Source organism: Ptychodera flava, chromosome 15 (assembly GCF_041260155.1).
Source record: "Ptychodera flava strain L36383 chromosome 15, AS_Pfla_20210202, whole genome shotgun sequence".
Taxonomy (NCBI): Eukaryota; Metazoa; Hemichordata; class Enteropneusta; family Ptychoderidae; genus Ptychodera; species Ptychodera flava.
Genome location: NC_091942.1, coordinates 25237798 through 25259718, shown reverse-complemented (window position 1 = coordinate 25259718; position 21921 = coordinate 25237798). Strand labels below are relative to the sequence as shown.

Genomic DNA, 21921 nt, shown 5'->3' with positions numbered 1-21921 from the left:
AAATCTTTGGCTTTATTCCTCCTCAACAGAACTATATTGTTCAGGTGATGTGGCCAGCTTTACAAATATTACTTCCTTGAATATAGCGGATCGATTGTTGCTATACATTACTAATCTTTCCTCTCAGTTCGCAAAGATGTACTAATTTGGCTGTTTATATTTAGGTTCAGCCAAGTTTTATTGCACCATATTGTCCTCACAGTACAAGTAATATAGCAGAGGACAGTTGGATATTGTGTAGAATAGACTAATTAAAGCTCCATTTTCCAGCCATTAATTCTATGCTGTTGGTTAAATACAGTTTCTTGTCCTACTGCCAAACTCCAACTTGCCGAAATACCTAATATTTACCTTGTGGACACAACGTTGTATTTGTAATATCTTATGCTAATTATGTTTTAATTATCTAAATTTCGGTCCGGGCACGAATTAATTTGTCAACAATAGCATTGCATACTATACACAATGTTATCTGCTAGAAAATATGTACCTCATGGAAAAGAAGAAAGTATGTGTTGTCTTGCACAAAAATAATGAAAAAATAATGAAAATATCAAAAGTTACAGGTAATGTCCCTTCCACGAAAAAGAATAACTCGACCTTGCGAGTGCAAGTGACACTCGAGGAAGACCTGATGTGATGTCTTTGATGAAGATGTTCAAGACATGCTCACCTTTTCAACAAAAGACAGGAGAATGCAGTAAGCAGCCCGAAAACGTCTCCAGTTAAAAAAACCAATACAACCGTCGTGACTTTCTCTCCTCTGGGATCCATTTGTGTTCTCATCGGATGGTCATTAGCGGTCAAGTGAAAGGCAAAGGGTATCTTTAAGAGGGCATTTCCACGTCAATTCATGTTACTCAGCTTGTATATATTTTTAGGATATCCAACGAAAAGTATTTTCACTGTAGCTATGATTTTCAATATCTTCAAATTAGTATTCGTCTCATGTTAAATACATTTGCTGCATGATGCGTTTAAGTTCATCAAAGTAGCCTCCCTACAGTGTAGTGCTGGCCAACGTCCAGTGTCGTCACAATTCTGCCCTCAGTAAAAAAAAACACGGACGATATCTTTCGTTTTTTATTTGATTGTCTAGCAGGTCTTTTTACTTTCAGCTGAACCTATCTTAAATACCAGGAATATCCCGTTCGTTTGCGTCACTCTGGCGCAGAACCAAAATTCAAATCGTTATCAACAGTCGCCAGTTCCTTCGTGTTAACATCGACATCTAACTCCAACCTATTGCATCTGCATCTCACTCACCGTAAACATAGGTTAGCACGAGCGACCTCCGATCGATCAACGGACATGACGATGATGCCTCGCTAGTGTGTTTCTTTTTTCATAATTACAGTATTCCACTCTTCCAATGCGTTCAGTTACTCCTGTGTATGTATTCACTTGACGGCGTGAGACATAGGTAACTGACAGAATCAAGACACATTTGACCACACGACATGCATACCAGTCTGTCCTTATGGCCTACACAACCTCCATTGTGCTCAATGGAACAAAGTTACACGCTGACTGAGCAAAGAATACGTCGTACTATCATAGAAATGTCTCCTCTCTCTCTCTCTCTCTCTCTCTCTCTCTCTCTCTCTCTCTCTCTCTCCTATAATATGCGAACTTACATAAAATCTAGAACACATTACGCAAGGCTACTTTTAATTTCCATTTTTATTTTAATTTCCTAATGACGAATTAATGCAGACATCACTCAGGAGAATAAATAAACGCCCTGTCCAGCCACCTGTTAATTTTAACGAATTTGTTGACTGTCACTTTGATGAACAAATTTTATACATTCAACCTTCTCGTTATTTCATTATCAATGGCAGTGCGCATGAACTTGATGAATAGCTAAGATTACATGCATAATTTTTTCCTCCCTTCAACCATGCTTGTCAGAACGAAATCAGTGCCGTCGGTCCAGTCGTTCTACATTTTATGGACAACTGAAACACAGAATAAAGAAACAAGAGAATAAGCAAACCCTACGAATAAAACCAATCCCCAAAAGAGCTTATCAGAAATAATAACATGTTAGATTACACGATGCAATACTAGTTAATGTTTGAAGAACTCAGCGGTTTTTGTCCAATAAATATAGGCTCTATTAATTGTTATTGCTGGCGCAAATAAACTTGGAACACCGAAGTCCCTATATACATAGGAAAACCGTTGGGAATATCCCTATATCGCCAAGTAATCAGCCAACAGCGGTATCGCTAATGCATTGGGTCATCTTACACTTTGTTTATCGAAAACACTGCGGGGTGCCCATGCTGTGTCTCATAGACAAAACGCCTTAGCAGAGGCCGTTCATTTTGCGTGAACGATTGTACAATAAAGAATTGACGTTTTGAGTAAAGTTACGTTGGTAAATTTCAATGACCAGGGAACCTACATCTGATTTTAGTCATATTGGCCCGAAACCAACTCGCGCTCGCCCGTTGTTTGAGATTACACGTTCGTTCGTACCGCGTTCCTTGTGTCAAAAATCACATCCCCCCTGCCGATATAGTCTGTAGATATTAATTATGGATGGTATAATCGAGACTGTCTATGATTTTATCAGTTGGAACAAAAATATTTCGATAGATTGACTAACACAAACAAAATTTTAAGCATTTTTCTTCAACTTTAAAAATAAGTCATCGCCTAGACATCGCCGTTTTCGTTGAAAATGCTCCATTTGGCATTAGTCGAATATGAACGCTCAGGTTTACCTTGGCCGTGTACTGCCTGAGAGGTGGCTACTTCTTCAGCTATTTTTTTCAGTTTCGGTAAAGATATCGCCAACTATTCCTTTCAGTGCTCAGTGCAATCTGTTTACGTTTGCAGGAAAAATATATCGTTGGCTCGCCCAACAAATTGTCAATGAATTCGGGCGAGTTGGTATCGGGAATCTGGGTGGTTTGAAAAGGTACCCGTTTTGAAGCAAAATGTAGGTTATCAACATCATTGATGATATGCCTTTTTTCTCACCGTGTTGTCTCATTTCTCTGTAATTTTTTGGTGATAGCGATTTGAAAATAGTAATTTCTTGTCCGCTGACCGTGGCGATTTGATGTAGCTCTCAGAATTCGAAGTACGAAACGTCGACGTCACTGGCTGCTGGCCATGCCGCGGGAGATCAGAAAATACATTTTCAAACTTTGGGTCAAACTAAGTTTACGTTCTCGATCGGATAACGTTGAGGTCAAAAAACAAACTTTGCCATAGCGATTAAAATCTGCAGCATTTCGGCGTTCTTTGCAATTGATGATATGATTGAAACATTTTTATTTAGCCTGTCCTTTTTCATCGTACGTTTCTTGAGAATAGTATGTACCCACTTCAATCGGATACCCCTATGAATAATGATATCATCTGTATGACGCACGCAATAAATGTGATTGACCTATGACTTTCTTGTGTCATGTCAAGGCCGAGACTCGGACACGGTTTACGTCGCCTTTGCCTCTGAGGAGAGGTTTTCAGAAACAAAGCCGAGAAAAGGTCTAGCTTTATCTACGGTTTAGTTTATTCTTCAAAATCACGAAAGCCGTCGATGGCGACCGTAGAGGTTATGGCCGACAGTTGGATGCTTGTAACAGAGATTCCCCGCCACACCACGCCGTGCGCCAGCAGCAACAAGTCGGACCATCCACGCTCGCGCTTTACTTCAACTTTGATAATCAGCTGATACACTGAAATTCTCCGAAAACCGAAACCTTGCCAGTATTAGTTCTCACAGAATTTCGCTACGACATGTCGGATAAAAAAACGTCAAAGCCAGGAAGTTTTACCCAGCAACTCGCACGGCCGATAACGTACCGGTAACGTACCGGTACCATTGGTTATGTTCACAACCGTCTATTCCTCACTTAGAATACGCATCTACTTTACACCGGTCGACAAACCATAGATCCTCGAGAAACGAGGGTCTATGGACAAACCGGTTTCTTCGAAACGAAATTAGAAATTTAGCGACTTTGAATTTCACTCAAGGAAACACTGTCGCTTTGAATGGATATTGTCGAAGTACATGCTCGAGATATAATACATCGCTCGATGGGTGTAAAACGTGAATAAAGGTCCATGTACAACATATAAGAAAGAGACGCACATTGTAAACCTCAACGTAAGCTGATCACTTTATAAAAATGAAAGTTAAAAATACAGATTTAACCACAATACCGGGCGTAATTTACAATTTTTGTGAGATAGTGGAAATGACGGCATTTATGATGACACGCCTGCACAACGAAACGAAGCCAAACGATAGCGAGCTCAATGACAACACCTACTGTTTCTCACCTACACTCTTTCTTCATTTTGAGGGAAGTCTGTCAAAACGGTTGCTTCTACAGGTTCCCTGCTCATCGAAATTTACCCAAGTAACTTTACTCAAAACGTCAATCCTTTCTTGTACCATCATTCACGCAAATTGAACGGCCTCTGCTATGGCTTTTTGTCTATGAAACACATGCAGTATGGGCACCCCGCAGTGTTTTCGATAAACAAACTGTAAGATGATCTAACTCACTAGCGATACCGCTTTGGCTAATCACTTGGCGATATAGGGATATCGCCAGCGGTTTTCCTATGTATATAGGGACTTCGGTGTTCCAAGTTTATTTGCGCCAGCAATAAAAAGTGTCAGGTGCCCTATAGCTGAAAGATTAAATATTACAAAGTACCTATAAAACAAGTGAATTGCAAATCGAAGAGATTCGTCTCCTCGATACGCCAAGACGTCATCATCACCAGTTTTGTGGAAAGATTATAAACGGAACCGTAACTATGTAGTGCATCTCATCACAAAGGCTAGACAGTGACACTTTCATGATATGTTGACCAGTAATAAATCTAAATCTGCTAAAATTTGGAGGGTCTACAATAGTGTGATAAACTCAAATAACTCGAGAAGCCAGCTTTTACCCACGAAAATATTACCTATACAAAACATGGTGATATTTATACGCCTTTTCACACGTTGTACTGATTGTTTTTACCTTCCAGTTGGGCTGATAATTTGATTTACTGTGGCAATTTACAGAGAGTCACTTTGAAGGATTCCCTTTCTTTGAAATTCCTCCTATAAGAAAAGAATTTGTATACAATTCATTGTTACAAGCAAAATCTATTGCTGCAGATAAAGTGAATAGTAAACTTTTAAGAATTGGAGCATATTTGATTTCTGATATTTTGACATCCTTATTTAATATGTACATTACTTATTCTGTCTTTCCTGCTGCCTTCAAATGTGCCAGGGTTATTTCACTTTACAAAGGTACGGGTAATATTAATGACATGTCTAATATCATCCACTTTCAGTGCTACCAGCACTTTCAAAAATACTGGACATATCCACGATGCTGTATCTAGTTATTTTCCTGGTATGGGTCTGCTTCTCTACAATCAATCTGGTTTCAGAAAATAATTTTCTTGTCAAACTGCCTTGATTCGTTTAACTGATGAGATTTTATTCAATATTGATAATGATTATATAAATGATGCTCTTCTTCTAGATTTGTCGAAAGCGTTTGATCTCATCAATTATAATATTTTATTGGATAAGTTGTCAATGTATAGTTTATCAAATCCTACCTCTCAAATCGAGAGCAGTTTGTAAATTATATGGGCTGTAACTCAAAGAGATTTAACGTCAATACTGGTGTACCGCAAGGTTCAATTTTGGGACCTCTCTTGTTTATTATTTTTATCAATGATGAGCCCTTTTCTGTCCACTGTTCAAGTTTACACATGTATAAAGACGATCAAACATTTCTTGCTACAGGTCAAAATATTACAGAAGTCAATGATTCAATATATATTGAAATTCGTCCAATTTCTAACTGGATAACCTCAAATTCTATGCGTATTAATATTTTTAAAACCAAGTGTCTTATTATAACAACTCCTCATAAGTTAGGTCGTATCAGAAATGTCAATTCTTTATCTGTAATGATGGGAGGTTGTGAAATCTCTAGTGTACGATATGGTTCCCCTGTATTAGGAGTGGTTCTTGATGACAATTTATCCTGTAGCTATCTTGTCGATAATTTACGTAAGAAACTAAGCCATCGGATTGGTCTAAGTCGCAGATTTCGTCCATTTTTTATTATGGTTTAATCCAAAGTTCGATTGATTACTGTATCATTGTTTGGGGAAACACTACAGAATATAATTTGGATAAGGTTTTCATTTTACTAAAGAGAGCTATGCATGTCTTGTTTATACCCTATGTTTATCAGTCTGCAGACCTCTTTTCTACGTTTGATATGTTGTCAGTAAGGCAGCGTATTACCTCGCCCTCAGCGTACTACCTCTCCCTCACAGTGTACAAATGTATTTCAAATACTGCTCCACCTTAGCTCTGTAATGTTTTTATTCCGCAAAGTCACGTAAATGGGTGTCCCACATGGTCAGCTTCAAAGTTAAATTTCTGCGGTCCATTGTATTTCAAATGTTGGCAAAAGAAGATTCCATTATAGAGCGACAGAAGCGTGGAATTGACTACCAGTTGACGTAAAATTCGCATGTAATGAAAATAAGTTTAAACAATTTATTGAAAGACTTTGTTATGACATACCTTTCGTTGTAATAGAATTGTATTTTTGTTTTTGTGTTATTTTATTTTTTTGTATCCTTAGCTTTCAACTTATGTTTGCTGTATTTATTGGCGTGAGCCCCGAAGGATATTACTCATTAGAGTATATCGGTCGCTCATAAAAAGTGTAAGTAAAGAAAGAAAAAAAGAAAGAAAGAAAGAAATATAGAAAAAAAGAAAGAAAGAGAGAAAGAGGAAAATAGATGAGCTTATATTTGCTGATTTAACAAACATTACTATAATATCTTATTCTCCTAAATTAGTTCCGTGTAAGTAATCAACGACCACGATACGACCCGATAGTATACTCATAATTTCACAAGGGTATGTTCGACATCGAAGTTTCACACGGCTGTATGCTTCATTCTTTCACATTTTGGGACTGGACAGAAATAACGGAGGGGAGGCCGGTAATTTTCGGAGGTTGGTCGCTATTTTCACGTAAAACATTAATAAAGTCTAGATGTGAACTTATGGTGCTTCGTCCATAAATGTCAAATCATATAATAGTGGGAATCTATTGGGCGAACTAACGTTGAACAAATAACAATTTTCAACTATTAAACATGTAATATCTGTACTTTTTATATATTTTTGATAATTTATGCAAATGTATTTTGCTTGAAGTAGGAGGTAACACAAGAAATTAGATTTCATCCAAAAATGTTCATTTACTTTACATGGTAGTCAATGAGAAAACTACGAACAATATTGTTCCAAAATAATACTAGCAATATTTGCTCATTTATTTGCATTGGATAATTGATCTAAACGAACTTGATTAGAATAGGATCATTATATGTTCATATTCATAAGTTCATATGTGTATAAGACATTTGATTTCGGAATTTCGCCAAAAATGTGGGTATGACATATCACAAACCTGAACATTTTTTCAACCAACAATATCTGTGCATAATACACTTTGGATAATTGATATCTATGCCCTTGATTAGAAAAGGATGGTTGCAAGTGCACATGTGTACAAAATCAAGAACTTTGATTTTGAAATAATTTCACTGAAAATGTTGATTCACTATACATTGGAGTCTATGAGAAATCTACGAATATGTTTTACCAAACTTAACTAACTAAATCTGTACCTTTTATAAGTGTTTGACAATTGATACAAATGTGCTTGATCAGAATATGGTGTTTGAAGGTGCAGATATGAACAACAAATGATGTTGGAATTTACCCAAAAATATCAATTTACTTCTCATGATAGTCTAGGGGTAAACTATTGAACATTTCCTCGACAAAACTTGTTATATCTGTGAATTTATAGTTAAATGTTGTTCAATAGCGACTTATAAGCTGTAATAAATTTCTAGACAAACAATAATAGTACTCTCTGTACAATTACAAGCAAAACTATAGCATAACCATTGTCCCTTTTGACTTTGAGTAGCCAACTGTAGACTACTGCAAGTTCTTAATAGAATTACCTTTTATGAAATGTTATCTTTTGTCATCGAACTACTTCAAACCTTGAATAAAAGTGATGATTTATAAAAATTATTTACTGAAAGTTCAAAAATCAAACGAGAAATTATATACGGGAGGGTCACTTTTTCTTGCAAACACCTTTGAAGGCTCACTCTTTTTCGCGCAGCGTCATTCTTAAAAACACCGCCCCTTGTAATTTCTGCCTAATCCCTTACAGAAGAATATTTATTGAAATGACCAAGGAAAGTGGAGAAGTATTTCGTTCAAACACAACCATTTTTTAGTCTTTGTTGCTCATATTTTCCATGGACCTTTGCAAAACCGTACCCATTGAATCAGATGCTATTCATACAAGGGTAATGGTTACTCAAATTCAAGGAGGCGAATATGTCTATAATAGCAAAACAGGCTGTATCAGAGATACTAGTTGTCAGTTCCGGGTCTCAGTAAATATAGTAAATATCTGCATGTGACGATGCATAAGAAAAGCAACTTTTGTAAGGTTCAGAGCACGAATAGAAAACAGATTAACTTAATTTAGTGATGGAAATCAACAGAAAATCACGTTTTACATGAGCCTCCCTTTCACACTGACGCGTACGGTTAGTACCGGTCGATTAGCAACAGCCTAGATCGAACTTATGGCAGAGGTCATAGCCTCATATTGATGAAAAATTACTATATATATAGTAAAAATCCTAATCTACTATATTTGGTAAGTTCCTTAACGGCTTATCCTTAATCGAAACTGAAATCACTACCATTTTGAAATAGCCAATTAAACCCACCTTCCCGGGATCACCCAGCTTTCGGCAAACTCCGTTGTATTGAAGGTCCTAGTACCATCTAACTTAACCAGATCGTGTCCTTTCAAACGGGTACCATCTCCCAGCATCCCACACAGCTTGCCAGCCAATTCGTTGTGCCCTAATGTGACAGAGGCTGCGTGATCCTTTGCGACCCATTCCAGAGAAATCCCTTCTATGTTGAGGAAAAGTGCTACTCTGTCGTCCTCGACGTAGATGTGCCCCACGCCGCCTGCGATTGTGAGTTCTCGTTCAAGTACCAGTTGTCCGTTGTGCTGTAGTCGGGAAGAATAAAAGAACCCGTAAACAATCATGTTAAAATTGAACAGCGATCATGGCTGACCGATCTCGGACAATGTCATACTTTTTCATGTCATTGCGTGTAATGAACGAACATAATCTTCCCCAACGAAACATGCACAACTTAGGTTTACAATATTTTCCGCTGATTGTGCCGGATAGCCTTACATTTACTGGCATTTTCTTTGTCTGTGATCCTGAGGTTGACCAAAAAATCAGAGGAATAATTCAAAGTTTTTAACGTCACCATCATTAGAACTATACCACAAAAACATGCATGTGATACAATAACTTAAAGCTTAAGGTGCAAAATTTTGGTGGATTTAAGAAATGAATTGAAGCTAACATTGTGTTTGTTCGTGTGCTTTTTGAAATACTTTTCTCCCGATCAGAGTACGTGCGAACATACGTCCTGGATTGAATTGCTATTTGTTATTATTATTTATTATTTACTGGCCTGGAAGAACGGGCTTTTGCCACATTACAGCTCCAGCAAAAGACAAAACAAGCGACCTGAGGGCCGATATAGCTCTGCTGTGTTTATGTAGAGAATAACTATTTTTAACACATGTTGATGAAGAAGGTGGAAATCTTTGATAGCTCATTTCAGTGGCCAGAAAAAAGTGGCTAAAATAGCTGCAAAAATACACAATTGAAGATTTCATCATAATTTGAATATATCACATTGGATCATCCCTAAGAACATGTAAACCAAAGCTATCTGACGAGTAGTTTTTTAGAATGAAATTTTCTGACCAAAAGTGGCAAAAATTGCCCCTTAAAATAAAAATTGCAGATTTCACCGTAATTTCAATATATCATAATATTAAAATAATCCCTTGGAACCTGTGTACCAAATATCAAAGCTATCAACTTGCAGTTTTTGAGAAACAAATTTTTGACCAAAATGGTAAAAATTGCCCCCAAAATACAAAATTACAGATTTCATCATAATTTCAAAATATCACATTTAGTTCATCTGTAGGAACCTGCATATCGAATTTCAAAGCTATCAGACCAGTACATTTTAAGAAACACATTTTTTGACCAAAAATGGAAAAAAATGCCCAAAAAATACAAAATTGCAGATTTCATCATTATGTCAATAAATATCATTAAGATCATCTGTAGGAACCTGTATACCAAATTTGAAAGCTATCAGATGACTAGTTTCTGATGCACATTTTTTGACCAAAAATGGCAAAAATGCACCAAAAATACAAAATTACAGATATCATAAGAAACTCAATATATGCTAAGTTCATCTGTAAAAACCTGTATACCAAATTTCAAAGCTATCAGACCTGTACTTTTTTTGAGAAACACATTTGTTGACCAAAAATGGCAAAAATTGCCAAAAAAATACAAAATTGCAAGTTTCATAATAATTTCAATAAATATCATTTAGTTTATCTATAGAAACCTGCATACAAATTTCAAAGCTACAGATGAGTAGTTTTGGAAATACACATTTTTTTACCAAAAATGGCAAAAATTGCCTCAAAAATTCAAAATCACGAATTTCATCAAAAATTCAATATATTACTTTTCTTCAGCTATAGAAACCTGTATACCAAATTTTAGAGCTATCAGACCAGTACTTTTTGAGAAACACATTTTTCGACCAAAAATGGCACAAATTGCCTGAAAAATGCAAAATTTGCATATTTCTGCACAATTTGGACAAATCTGAAAACGATCATCGCTAGGGACCTATGTACCAAATATCAAAGCCATCTGACTCGTAGTTTTGAAAGGAGATTTTAAAGATTTTTTCACTAAAACCGAAAAAAATTGCCTGAATAACACAAATATGTAAATTTCACCACGATTAAAAAAATTTACTGAAGTCACCTATAAATAAACTGCATATCAAATTTCAAAGCAATCGGACAAGTGGTTTCAGAAGAAGATTTTTTTACCAAAAACGGCAAAAAATGCCCCCAAAATAGAAATATGCAAATTTCACAACGATTTGAACAAACTTAAGTGAGGTCATCCCTAGTGAACTGAATATAAAAATTCAAAGCAATCGGACTTGCGGTTTCAGTGGAGAAGGCAATTGTTGACGGACGACGGACGACGACGGACTACGACTGACGACACATGACGGACGACAGACGACAACGGAAAATGAACGTATTTTATAAGCTCCGCGTCGCTGACAGCGGAGCTAAAAAGAACTAACATAAAGCACAGCAGAGAAACAAGGACAGCAAAAACAGAGCTAAGAAGAATAAATTATTGGTAAAAGCAGAATTAAACTGAATAAACATTGTTAAATAAAATTTGCGAAATTGCCCATAGTTACAATTAAAAATATCAAGATCGATCATTGTTTAAAACAATATTCAAATTTTTCATAGTTCTCTGTAAAAATTCTGAAGAATGAGCATTGACTGTAAATACATTAGGCTCAAATTGCTGTTTTGAAGGCAAAGAGCGAGCAGGCACATGAAAACAGATACGCTCTAGAATTTTGGAGCTGTTATAAAAGGAGACGAACATATATAGATGGTCGCATCCAGAAACTCAGTAAGCTCTTTTTAGGTGTGATGTTGAGAAAGGTACAGAGTGGGTTGTAATTACCAGAAGAATAGGTTATGCCAATTTGACTACAGATGTATTGAAGAAATTCAAACAGAACTCTTTCAATACGATGAATAAGATACAGCCGGTGTGAAGACCGTACTTGACTCTGGCATACTTAAACTGGATCTGGACTAGTGTAATGTAAATGGTTTGGAGAGTGTTCATATTGCTAAAACTACGAGAGATACGTTATATAAAAGCTAGTAGCTTGAAAGCTTTAACAGTAACCACATTAATATGAACAGAGTAGTTCAGATTTGGGGTGACAAGAGTGCCCGGGTCTTTTACTGATGTTACTCAGCATAAATTGTTACCATTAAAACTATAATCATACAGAACCGGAGTTTTCTTGTTTGTAAAGGAAATAACCATACACTTTTTAAAGTTCAGTTTAAATTTTCATGTCGTGCACCATCTCTCAACGTGGTTAGTTCTTGTTGAAGAGAGCTGCAATCTGATATGTGAAAAATTTGCTGATACAGTTTTGAGTCATCTACATAGTATGGAACTTGAAACTGAAGAACTGATATCATAAACATAGAGAATAAATATCCACGGATCTAACTGAGACCTTTGAGGTACACCAGTAGAAATTTAACTCCAGCAGGAGAAGTGACCTTGAAGGTCACAGGCTGCACTCTATCACTAAGATCTGAGTGGAACCAATTCAAAATGTTACCATGAATGCCAAAGTGTGAGAGTTTATGCAGTTACTGTAGAGGTCTATGATTGACTGAGTCGAAGTCTTTGCTGAAATCAAGGTAAATAGAATGAACTTGGCCACGAATAAGCTTATTCCGCAATATCGCATTAGATAGCACTTTCATTGATAAACAATTTCCACTCTTATTCACACGCTCGGAGAAAGAGCCGAGAGCAAAGCATGAAGATGAATCTTACAGAGTTTCAGAGTGTGAGAATAACGGTAACCTAACTGGACGCAGTCACGGCAACTAAAATATACATTGAGGGACCAGTACCTGTAATTTTCGATGACGTCTTCCACTATATTTTTAATTCTGATTGTCATTTAAGGTCAACTTCAATATCTTGCTGTATTCCCCAAAGCATTTTGAGATAGTGTTCGGTTGCGCCTCAGCCTGTATTGACAATTGAATTCAGCTGTGGACTAGAATTCAAATGTAAAGACGTGCATTTTATGTGTAAACACGCATTGTTGAAAATCTGAACAGTGGGTATTTCATGTATTCGTGACAGCGGCAAAAGAAGATTTTTAAAGATTTTTTACCAAAAACGACAAAAATTGCCAGAAAAATACAAATATGCAAATTTCACAACGATTTGAACAAATCTAACTGAAGTCACCCTAAATAAACTGCGTATCAAATTTCAAAGCAATTTTCAGAGAAGAAGATTTTTTTACCAAAAACAGCAAAAAATGTCCCCAAAATAGAAATATGCAAATTTTACCACTATTTGAACAAACTTAAGTGAGGTCATCCCAAGTGAGCTGCATATAAAATTTCAAAGCAATCGTACTTGCGGTTTCAGAGGAGAAGGCAATTGTTGACGGACGAAGGACGACGATTGACGACGGACGACAGACGACGACGGAAAATTAACGTACTTTATAAGCTTCGCGTCGCTGACAGCGGAGCTAAAAAGAACTAACATAAAGCACAGCAGAGAAACAAGGACAGCAAAAACAGAGCTAAGAAGAATAAATCATTGGTGAAAACAGAATTAACTGAATAAACATTGTTAAATGAATTCAGCTGTGGACTATAATTCAAATGTAAAAGACGTGCATTTTATGTGTAAACACGCATTGTTGAAAATCTGAACAGTGAGTAGAATTCATGTATTCGTAACGGCGACAATGCTGAAACAAGAACAATACACAACGGCATCAGTAACAACAAATGTATGTTCGAGTGTATTTACTACAAGTGAAAAAAATATTGATAAATTCCATATATAAAACCAAGTCTGTCGTTTGGCTAGTTACTTCAAGGTTGAAGTCGCAGCGTCTGGAAAGAGAATATCAGGGATACAACGAAGTATTGGGACAGTGCCTTCATAGCACAGTGGTTTCAACTCAAGTAACCCAAGTGTAGTACTTTATAGTTCTTGCAACTCACCAGGACAGAATGATCATCACGGAAAGTGTAGGTGTCATAACCATTCACTGTTGCACTGACGGCGACCATCCTCGTCGGTGGCTCCATGGGCTCGTAGCGTCCGCGGAAGTCGGCGGTTATGTCGAAGGCAGGGCTGTTCGACCTGCAGTCCTTCACTAAGGTGTAGCTACAGTAGCCCTGGAAGTTGTACTTCACTCCGCTGAATGTCAGCATGTGCGGATCCTTTTCACCGCCTCCGTGGGCAACTGAAAAGGAACATGCCGCATGACAGTAAGGCTGCGTTCACAAGAAAATGGTGTGGGGTCTAGAAGAGTTAAGGGGGATTCGAGGGGGACTTCAAACGTTTGCTCTGCCTATAAGAGCGGAGCTGAAAATATCTCATGTCATCCAACGTTTCAAATGTTAGTAATAATTAAACAAAATAGAGAAACGTTTTGACGCATTTTATGAAAAAATCGAAAAAAAATCTAAAAATGTATTAATGCCATTAAATTTTAAACAACAAGTTGACTTTGTATCACGGCAGAAGCTACAACTGTTGATAATTTTTTCTACATTTCTATGCAATATGTCCAATGCATTTTCTTGGTGTGTCTACAGCATGCTTGAAACACGCAATATTTAGTTTGTCAACAAAGCCCGTATATCTTAATGTTGATGATAATTGAATTGAGTAAAAGAAAGTGTTTGTCAATAATGCGATGCATGGTACAAGTACACAGGTTGTGTTGACAAGCTGAGTACTAGACAGCTCAACATACTGTAGGAGTAGAACGAAAACGCATTAGTGTAACCTGAACAATAAATTGTCAAAATACAAAGCTAATACAGCTACTGCCCTGCTACTATCACTGCATACCGTCAGTGACAGTGATAGCTCTGACTCTGATGTAGCTGAAAAAGAGTTTAGGTCGCAAGACGCTCATTTGACAGTGAACAAGACATCGTTGATGACACAGTCCACACTTATTAATGGGTAATTAATTACAAGTCCTCGGAGAGGATAGACCGCCCTTCATTAATTAGGCCTGTGATTAAAAATACTACGATACAGATTGGGCTTAATAGTCAAGAATAAGTTTCATGGTGATGAAACCATAAAACCAATGTAGGCCGCCATCCTAATTACAAAAGGTCATTAAATGAATTAGTAATTTATGGACAGAATGTTGCCAAACATTTTTGCATCCTATCATAACACTGACAGATTATCACCGGAACTATATTTTATAAAGTTTGATGCAGTACTTCTCGACATTCGCCCTAAAAACAAAAATTCATTATGTAAATGCAAATTGGCAATAAATGTAAATGATACCGCTAAATACCATTAAATTGTATTAACAACACCATGAGATCATCATCTGTACCAAGTTTCATCAAATTTGATGCAGCATTTGTGGATATATCACTCTAATTAGGAAAGTTCATTACATATGCAATTACAAATTGATTAACATGACACTGATAAATGTCTTTACTCGCTGTTAAAGCAATGTGAGCTTAACATCTGTACCAAGTTTCATGAAATTTGATGCAGTATTTTTGAGATATCAGCCTACTTACGAAAATATAATTATTTACATAATACTGCAACATGTCGTGAAACAAATTGATGGGTAAATGTATTACATAGGTCAATGTCCTTGTACCAACTTTGAATGATGTTGGTGGAAATATGTCTGAGTTATGGCTCTGTACATGAAAAAAATTACAAAAATGGTCACCAGGCAGCCATGTTACACTAGATTGTGAAACCAATAGACATGCATATTTTTGTCACGCATATAGGTCAATGTCCTTGTACCAAATTTTAATAAAATCGGTTGATACCTCTCTGAGTTATAGCTCCTGACATGAAAAAAAACACATAACAAAATAGCCACCAGGCAGTCATATTGCATCGGATTTTGAAACAAATGTATATGTATGTTTATGACACAAGTCAATGTTCTTGTGCCAATTTTGAATAAAATCGATTGATACATGTCTTGGTGGTGGCAGCGGTCATGAAAAAATTGTAACATAATGGCCGCCACACAGCCTTATTTTACCGTCTAAAAATCAACCTGCATATGAATATATGACATATGTCGATGTCCTTTTACCAACTTTGAATAAAACCAGTGGAGACGTGCCTGAGTTATGCCTAAGGACATGAAGAAATTGTATTAAAATGGCCGCCATGCGGCCATATTGGATCATATCATGAAACAAATTGACCTGCATATGTATGACATGGGTCATGTCCTTGTACCAAGTAGAAGACAATCAGTAGAGATGTGCCTGAGTTATGGCTCCGTTCATGGAAATATCGTAAAAAAACGGCCGCACGGCGGCCATATTGGATCGTATCACAAAAAATCGACGTGCATATGTATGACATATGAAGTAATCCTTGTACAAAGTTTGAATGAAATCACTCCAGGCATTTCTCAGTTATCTGCGTGAACGGACATGAGCATACCTATAAGTTTCCCCGTACGGTGTGGGTACTAAAAATACTTGTACACAAGATCAGGGCAGAGAGCAATACATTGAAGACTACACTGTAAAAATAGCGGACGCCAGACGCGTCTTTACGCGTTCAAAATGTAGACGTCGGTGTTCAAATTTGAACTTCTAGTCTTCATATTGTGAACACTAGTGTTCATATTATTAACAGTGATGTTCTAACCTGAACACGGAGTGTTAACAACCATCTCCTTCAAGTGTTCAAAAACTCAGTAATACAGAAATTTTACAATACTACAAAACAATTGACAATCTTTAGTGTTTTTCACTTTACTATGGCAATATTAAATTTACTACTGCATTGTTGTCCGGCAAACGTACACTGATTTTGATGTAACGAATTTCCCACTTAGTGAAAAATATCTCCGGTCTAAAATTATTGAAAGTATGTTTGTTCTAAAAAAGGAAGTATACAAAATAATTTTACACGTTTATTACGGGTTAAAATTTTGAAATTTTGAAAAGAAAATCAGATAACCACCCTGAACGCTTTAATTTTAACATCGGCGTGCAAGAGGCGTTCTACTTCTGAACACTTGGTGTTCAAGTTTGGTGCCTTTTCTTATCCCGTCATGCATCTAAACGGAAGTTGCGACATTTTTCTTGTAAACGCACGCTGAAGTCGTGATCGTGCGGAAACTAGACCAGAAAGGGTAAGTTTTCTCTCCAAAATAGTAAAAGGTGTCAAATTTTGAAGCATCTGTATTATTATCCTTTGAAATTATTTATAAAGTAATTTGGAATAGCTAAAATACGTGAAGAAACCTGTTTTTCTTTCAGTGGCAGGTATACCATGCACTGGCTGTGAATACGCAGCGTTGTTTTTGGGCGATGGCGTATCGATCGCACTCGGGTCAAGGGTTATCACCACACAACTGTGTCGCGATCGATGATCCTTGATCCGAGAGCGATCGATATGCCACATTACCGCTGCGTAATCACAGCTAACACATGTCTTTTAGTAATCACAATCGCATGTAAAACATTAGTTAAACATAGCAGAGTGTACACTCTATTGTTTCAGTATGTGAGAGTTCGCTTTAATTTTTACTTTTCATAAGTTGATAACAAGAACAAGCCAATATTTTGTAACAGTATCGAAGAGAGGCACTGTATACCAAAGTCACCCCTTTCCTTAATCTACTAAGGCTACCTTGTTTTTTATTTAAAGTCTCATGTCGCCATATTACCTATTGTTGCATTATTTTCAGGATGTAAAAAGTTGGATTTACCTGGTAATCGAAGAAAACAAGCTTGAGAACCTCAGTTCATCTCTAATGTAGATTTAAACTTTCGAGGGTCAGTAACTGAATTTTGATAAGTTTCTGTATTTTTGTTCTGAATTTATCTAAGCTTTGGTAGAACGCTATGGTCAATTAAATGTTACCGGAGAATAAGCTTTCAAATACGTTAAGTCTTCTTCATCAGATGCAAGGTTGGAATGAAGAATTAAAGCCGCAAGCGACAGAAAATTCAGAGTGAAAATTTTCACTCTGACTTTTCTGTCGCTTTCTGCTTCAATTCATCATTCCACCCTTGCATCTGATGAAGAAGACTTCACGTCTTTGAAGGCTTATGCTCTCGTAATATTTAGTTGATCATAGCCTACTACCAAATCTTACATTACTTGTATTGTAGATCAACACGTCTTTGTTCTCGATTTGTTACTGTTTTTAGCTTTGCCGTTAGCGACGCGAAGAGCTTATCAAATAGATGAATGTGTGGCATCGTTCTCAAAGTTTTACATCCCAAGCTTTTTCTTCAAAACCACCTTTGCGATTCCTCTAATATTTGGAGTACAGGCTCCCAGGGATTACCCTAATTATATATGTTCAAGTTATTATGAAATACGCAAAATTGTATTTTTGAGGCTAATTATGCTATTTGTTTTGCAAAAATCTTCTTCTCCTTTACTGGTGGTTTGACGTCTTCGATATTCTGTAAACATGTCCCTAAGAATGACCTTCGTCAAAATTGTGCTAGTTGTGATGAAATATTCAAGTTTTTTTAATGGCAATTTTTGTTTTTTGGTCAAAAAATCTTTAACAATCTTCTTCAAAACTGCTAATTGAACAGCTTTGATATTCGGGACATAAGTTTCTGCGTATAGCTTTTTTCAGATTGATCAAATTATGCAGAAATATTGCTATATTGGTGTTGGAATGGCTACTAGGTTGTTGCCATTGGTTTCAGACTGAAGTTTCCTTTTATAAGTGAATTTTAGTAAGGACTGAATTTTCCAGTTCAACAGCAAATGCTTATTAACACACAGAAAAACTTCAAACGAAGTCAAACTAGTTAATGTATTTTTAATTTCTGAGAAGTAGAGTTTTGAAATGTCACCCATTTATTTCAAGGTTTATTTAAAGATATTACAAACAAACAAACCTTTGTTTATGAAGGACTTTGTTGGACAAGGAAATAGGTTTTACCCTGCCAAGGACCCACTTTCCCCACTTTCTGCATGTTGTGCCTTACTGTGACACTTTGACAACTTGACATGTTGTGTTTACTTTAGTGTGGACAACTATATACCATGTGCACCAGAGAAGCCTTGACCAACTTCTTTTTTCTTCAAAATTTACAATTGTCTATACAAGAGGAAATGTCTTCAAGAAACCATCTTACAAAATGGAGTATGCATTTCATAGATATACATCTTTTCAACACAATAGGTATGCCAAATTTTGAGCTTTTCAGATGATTTTTGTACGTTTTAAACAAGTATGAACATAAAACGTGATTTTTATTGCTTATGTTTTGATAGGAAGGTGTTGACACTATTGGTTTTTTTTCCTCTGACAAACTTTACATACAAAGTTGCAATGTTTATTTGCCCATTTTACAGTAAATTATTGTATTTTACTCCAGAAATATATCGTGTATTTTTAGAATAAAATAATTTTACTATATATCAATTGTCTGTAATGTTATTTTAAGGCTTGAACACCCCCTGAACGCCCAAAATTTAAGGTGTTCAACAAGCGCGCATCATGTGTTCTAGCCTTTAACACACTTATCGTTGAACGGCGTCCATGCGTTCAAAAAGTGTTACAGCCCTTTGAACGCGTAAAAGCGTTCAAGTTTTTGAACATATTCCCTGTGCAACGAGTGTTCAGATATGGAACACCATGGTGTTCAATATACTGTCTGATGAAAACGTAGCGTTCAAAATCTGCACACGTGTGTTCAAAAATTGAACGTTGGTTGAACACGTAGTGTTAAATTTCTGAACGTCTAGAGGCGTTCAAAAAGTGTTACAAAAAGGCGTTTAATTGGTGTTCTATCCTTGAACACTTAACTTTACAGTGTAGGAGACTTAACAATTACCAGGGATTTTGAATTTTCGCTTAGGAGAATAATCAAATATTATAGAAAAAAGATAGGGTCAAAATGCTTGGGTTTCTACAAATGTACGATGAAAAGTCACAGTTTTTCTCAAAAATCACTTAAAATCAATTTATAAGACCATTTATTTCAAGTTCGTACATTAAATGAAATTTTCACATCTCATCGTACAATAAACAAAAGTAAAACTTTGAAACTCTAATTTAAATATGTGACTACGGAATCAATTATCTTTTACATCATTTACAATTATTGCACTTACAATTTAAAACGTCCATAAATTGAAAATTTAAACTTTAAGCATTGTCAATTTTGTAAAACAATTACAAATCGTTTATGTCTTGTTCATTTTGAAAAAATTTTTTTTTGGTAGGTCAGTGTGATCAGTTTTTCAAAATTTGGCAAAATTTAGCAAGGAATTCACAATTTGCATACTTTCTCGTGATTGTTATTTTGTTTGTTCTTCATTTGATGCCAAGCACTTGCATTATCAAGAAGAGTTTCGTATATTCACCAGATTCATTGTATCCCAGTGGTTTGTCGAAAAATCGACCAGTCGGTTTATTAACTAGTTGTCAGTGGTTTCAATTTGGGCAAAACAACAAAACATAAAGAATAAAAATTAGCGTACATAACAAAGCCTGTGATTTACGGAATGATGATTTGGTACGACTCAGATATTTTAATATGCTAAGTCACTTGTCGATGCACATACATACATACATACATACATACATACATACATACATACATACATACATACATACATACATACATTACATACATACATACATACATATACATACTGACAGACAGACATGCATACATACATACATACATACAGAGAGTGTGTGAGAGAGAGAGAGAGAGAGAGAGAGAGAGAGAGAGAGAGAGAGAGAGACTAACCGGGATCATAACAGCAAATACGGTCATCGCCGTCGGCACACCGCCACGGCCAGGAGTATTTTGGAAGTGGCGAGCACTTTTTGCGACTTACACAATTTCCTGGCCCGTTTTTGCACACCTCGTCGTCTGCAGGGAAAAAACATGGATCCTATGAGATTGTTGATGTGTTAGTTGTGAAACGAAAAATAAAGGTTAGAAGTGAACGTCGATTTTACGAAGAACGTATTTACAAGAACAAGGCGTCACAGGTGTTTCACAGAATGAAAGAATAAAGAATCAATAATTTGGAGATACTCGTGGATGAGCAGTCAAAATTATATATTGTGAAAAGAGGTCTAAGTGGAATACTTTTGTACCTATTGGTGGTCGGCAGCATTTTCCAGTGGCTGTAGGACAGAGTCCATCAATAACATTCTTGTTTGGACAACCAACTATACAATTTCCGCCTTCGCCGCATCTATCTCCTGTAAGAAACAAGTAACTGTATGTATCAGGACAGGTTCTTGTTCATCTCTTCATAGACAGTCAGACTAACGTGGCGAAGGCGCTGTTGTTTAATATAATATTATGTGATTTATCCATTGATTTTAACTATTGTTTTACATTTTGTAATATGCATGTATCCTTGCTTATAGTCAGAATAGATGAAAAATACATGATAATGTAATATCCTTCTGATATATATCCTGTTGAGCTAGCAATTGTTGCAATAACCTAACTGCAAACGATGGCGTAAAGTGCAGCACGGTTATAGTAAACCCAAAGATACCATACATTTAGACGAGGTCTATATTTGATTATACGAATGAATGACGTCGATATATAAAAACATAAAAGTCTGACATTACAGTTTGAAATGTCGATCTATTAAACTTGAAACGTGCACTGACCAGGTCGTATACCAGATTATTTGTAAGGCAAAGGACGTGCAAGCAAACGATAGAGCACAAGTGTTTTTGAAATTGACTGAAAATGTACGCTCAGTATCACTGAAAGAGTACTACGTACCTGGCTTAGCGATGCAACAGACCATATTATATGTGTCAGGACAACGCCATGGTAAGGTGTATCCTGGGCTTGGGCAGTTCTCTGGCTTTACGCATTTTCCACTAAACTTAGTACAAGGTCTGTCATCTAATGTAAACAGCAGAGTTTTTAGGATCACAGTATTTCAATTATGGTGTCCCAGTCATGGAGTGGTTAGTTGTGAGCGACAACACAGAATTTACAGAATTTAATTCATTTTATTTATTTATTTATAAATATTTACTTTGCAATCATCTGTCTGTAAATTCTGTCT

General features: G+C 36.3%; 1 protein-coding gene across 1 annotated transcript in view; it reads right to left on the bottom strand.

Annotated features, from left to right (window-relative positions):
- Positions 1 to 8831: 8831 nt before the first annotated feature.
- LOC139152319 (von Willebrand factor-like) overlaps positions 8832 to 21921 on the bottom strand; it is a 48151-nt gene continuing 35061 nt past the window's right edge. Inside the window, exons 8-12 of the mRNA XM_070725462.1 lie at positions 21630 to 21755; positions 20978 to 21085; positions 20622 to 20747; positions 13854 to 14098; positions 8832 to 9134 (exon numbers count right to left, since the gene is read on the bottom strand). Of these exons, the coding sequence (XP_070581563.1) occupies positions 8832 to 9134; positions 13854 to 14098; positions 20622 to 20747; positions 20978 to 21085; positions 21630 to 21755 (908 nt within the window). The remainder of the gene's footprint in view (positions 9135 to 13853; positions 14099 to 20621; positions 20748 to 20977; positions 21086 to 21629; positions 21756 to 21921) is intronic.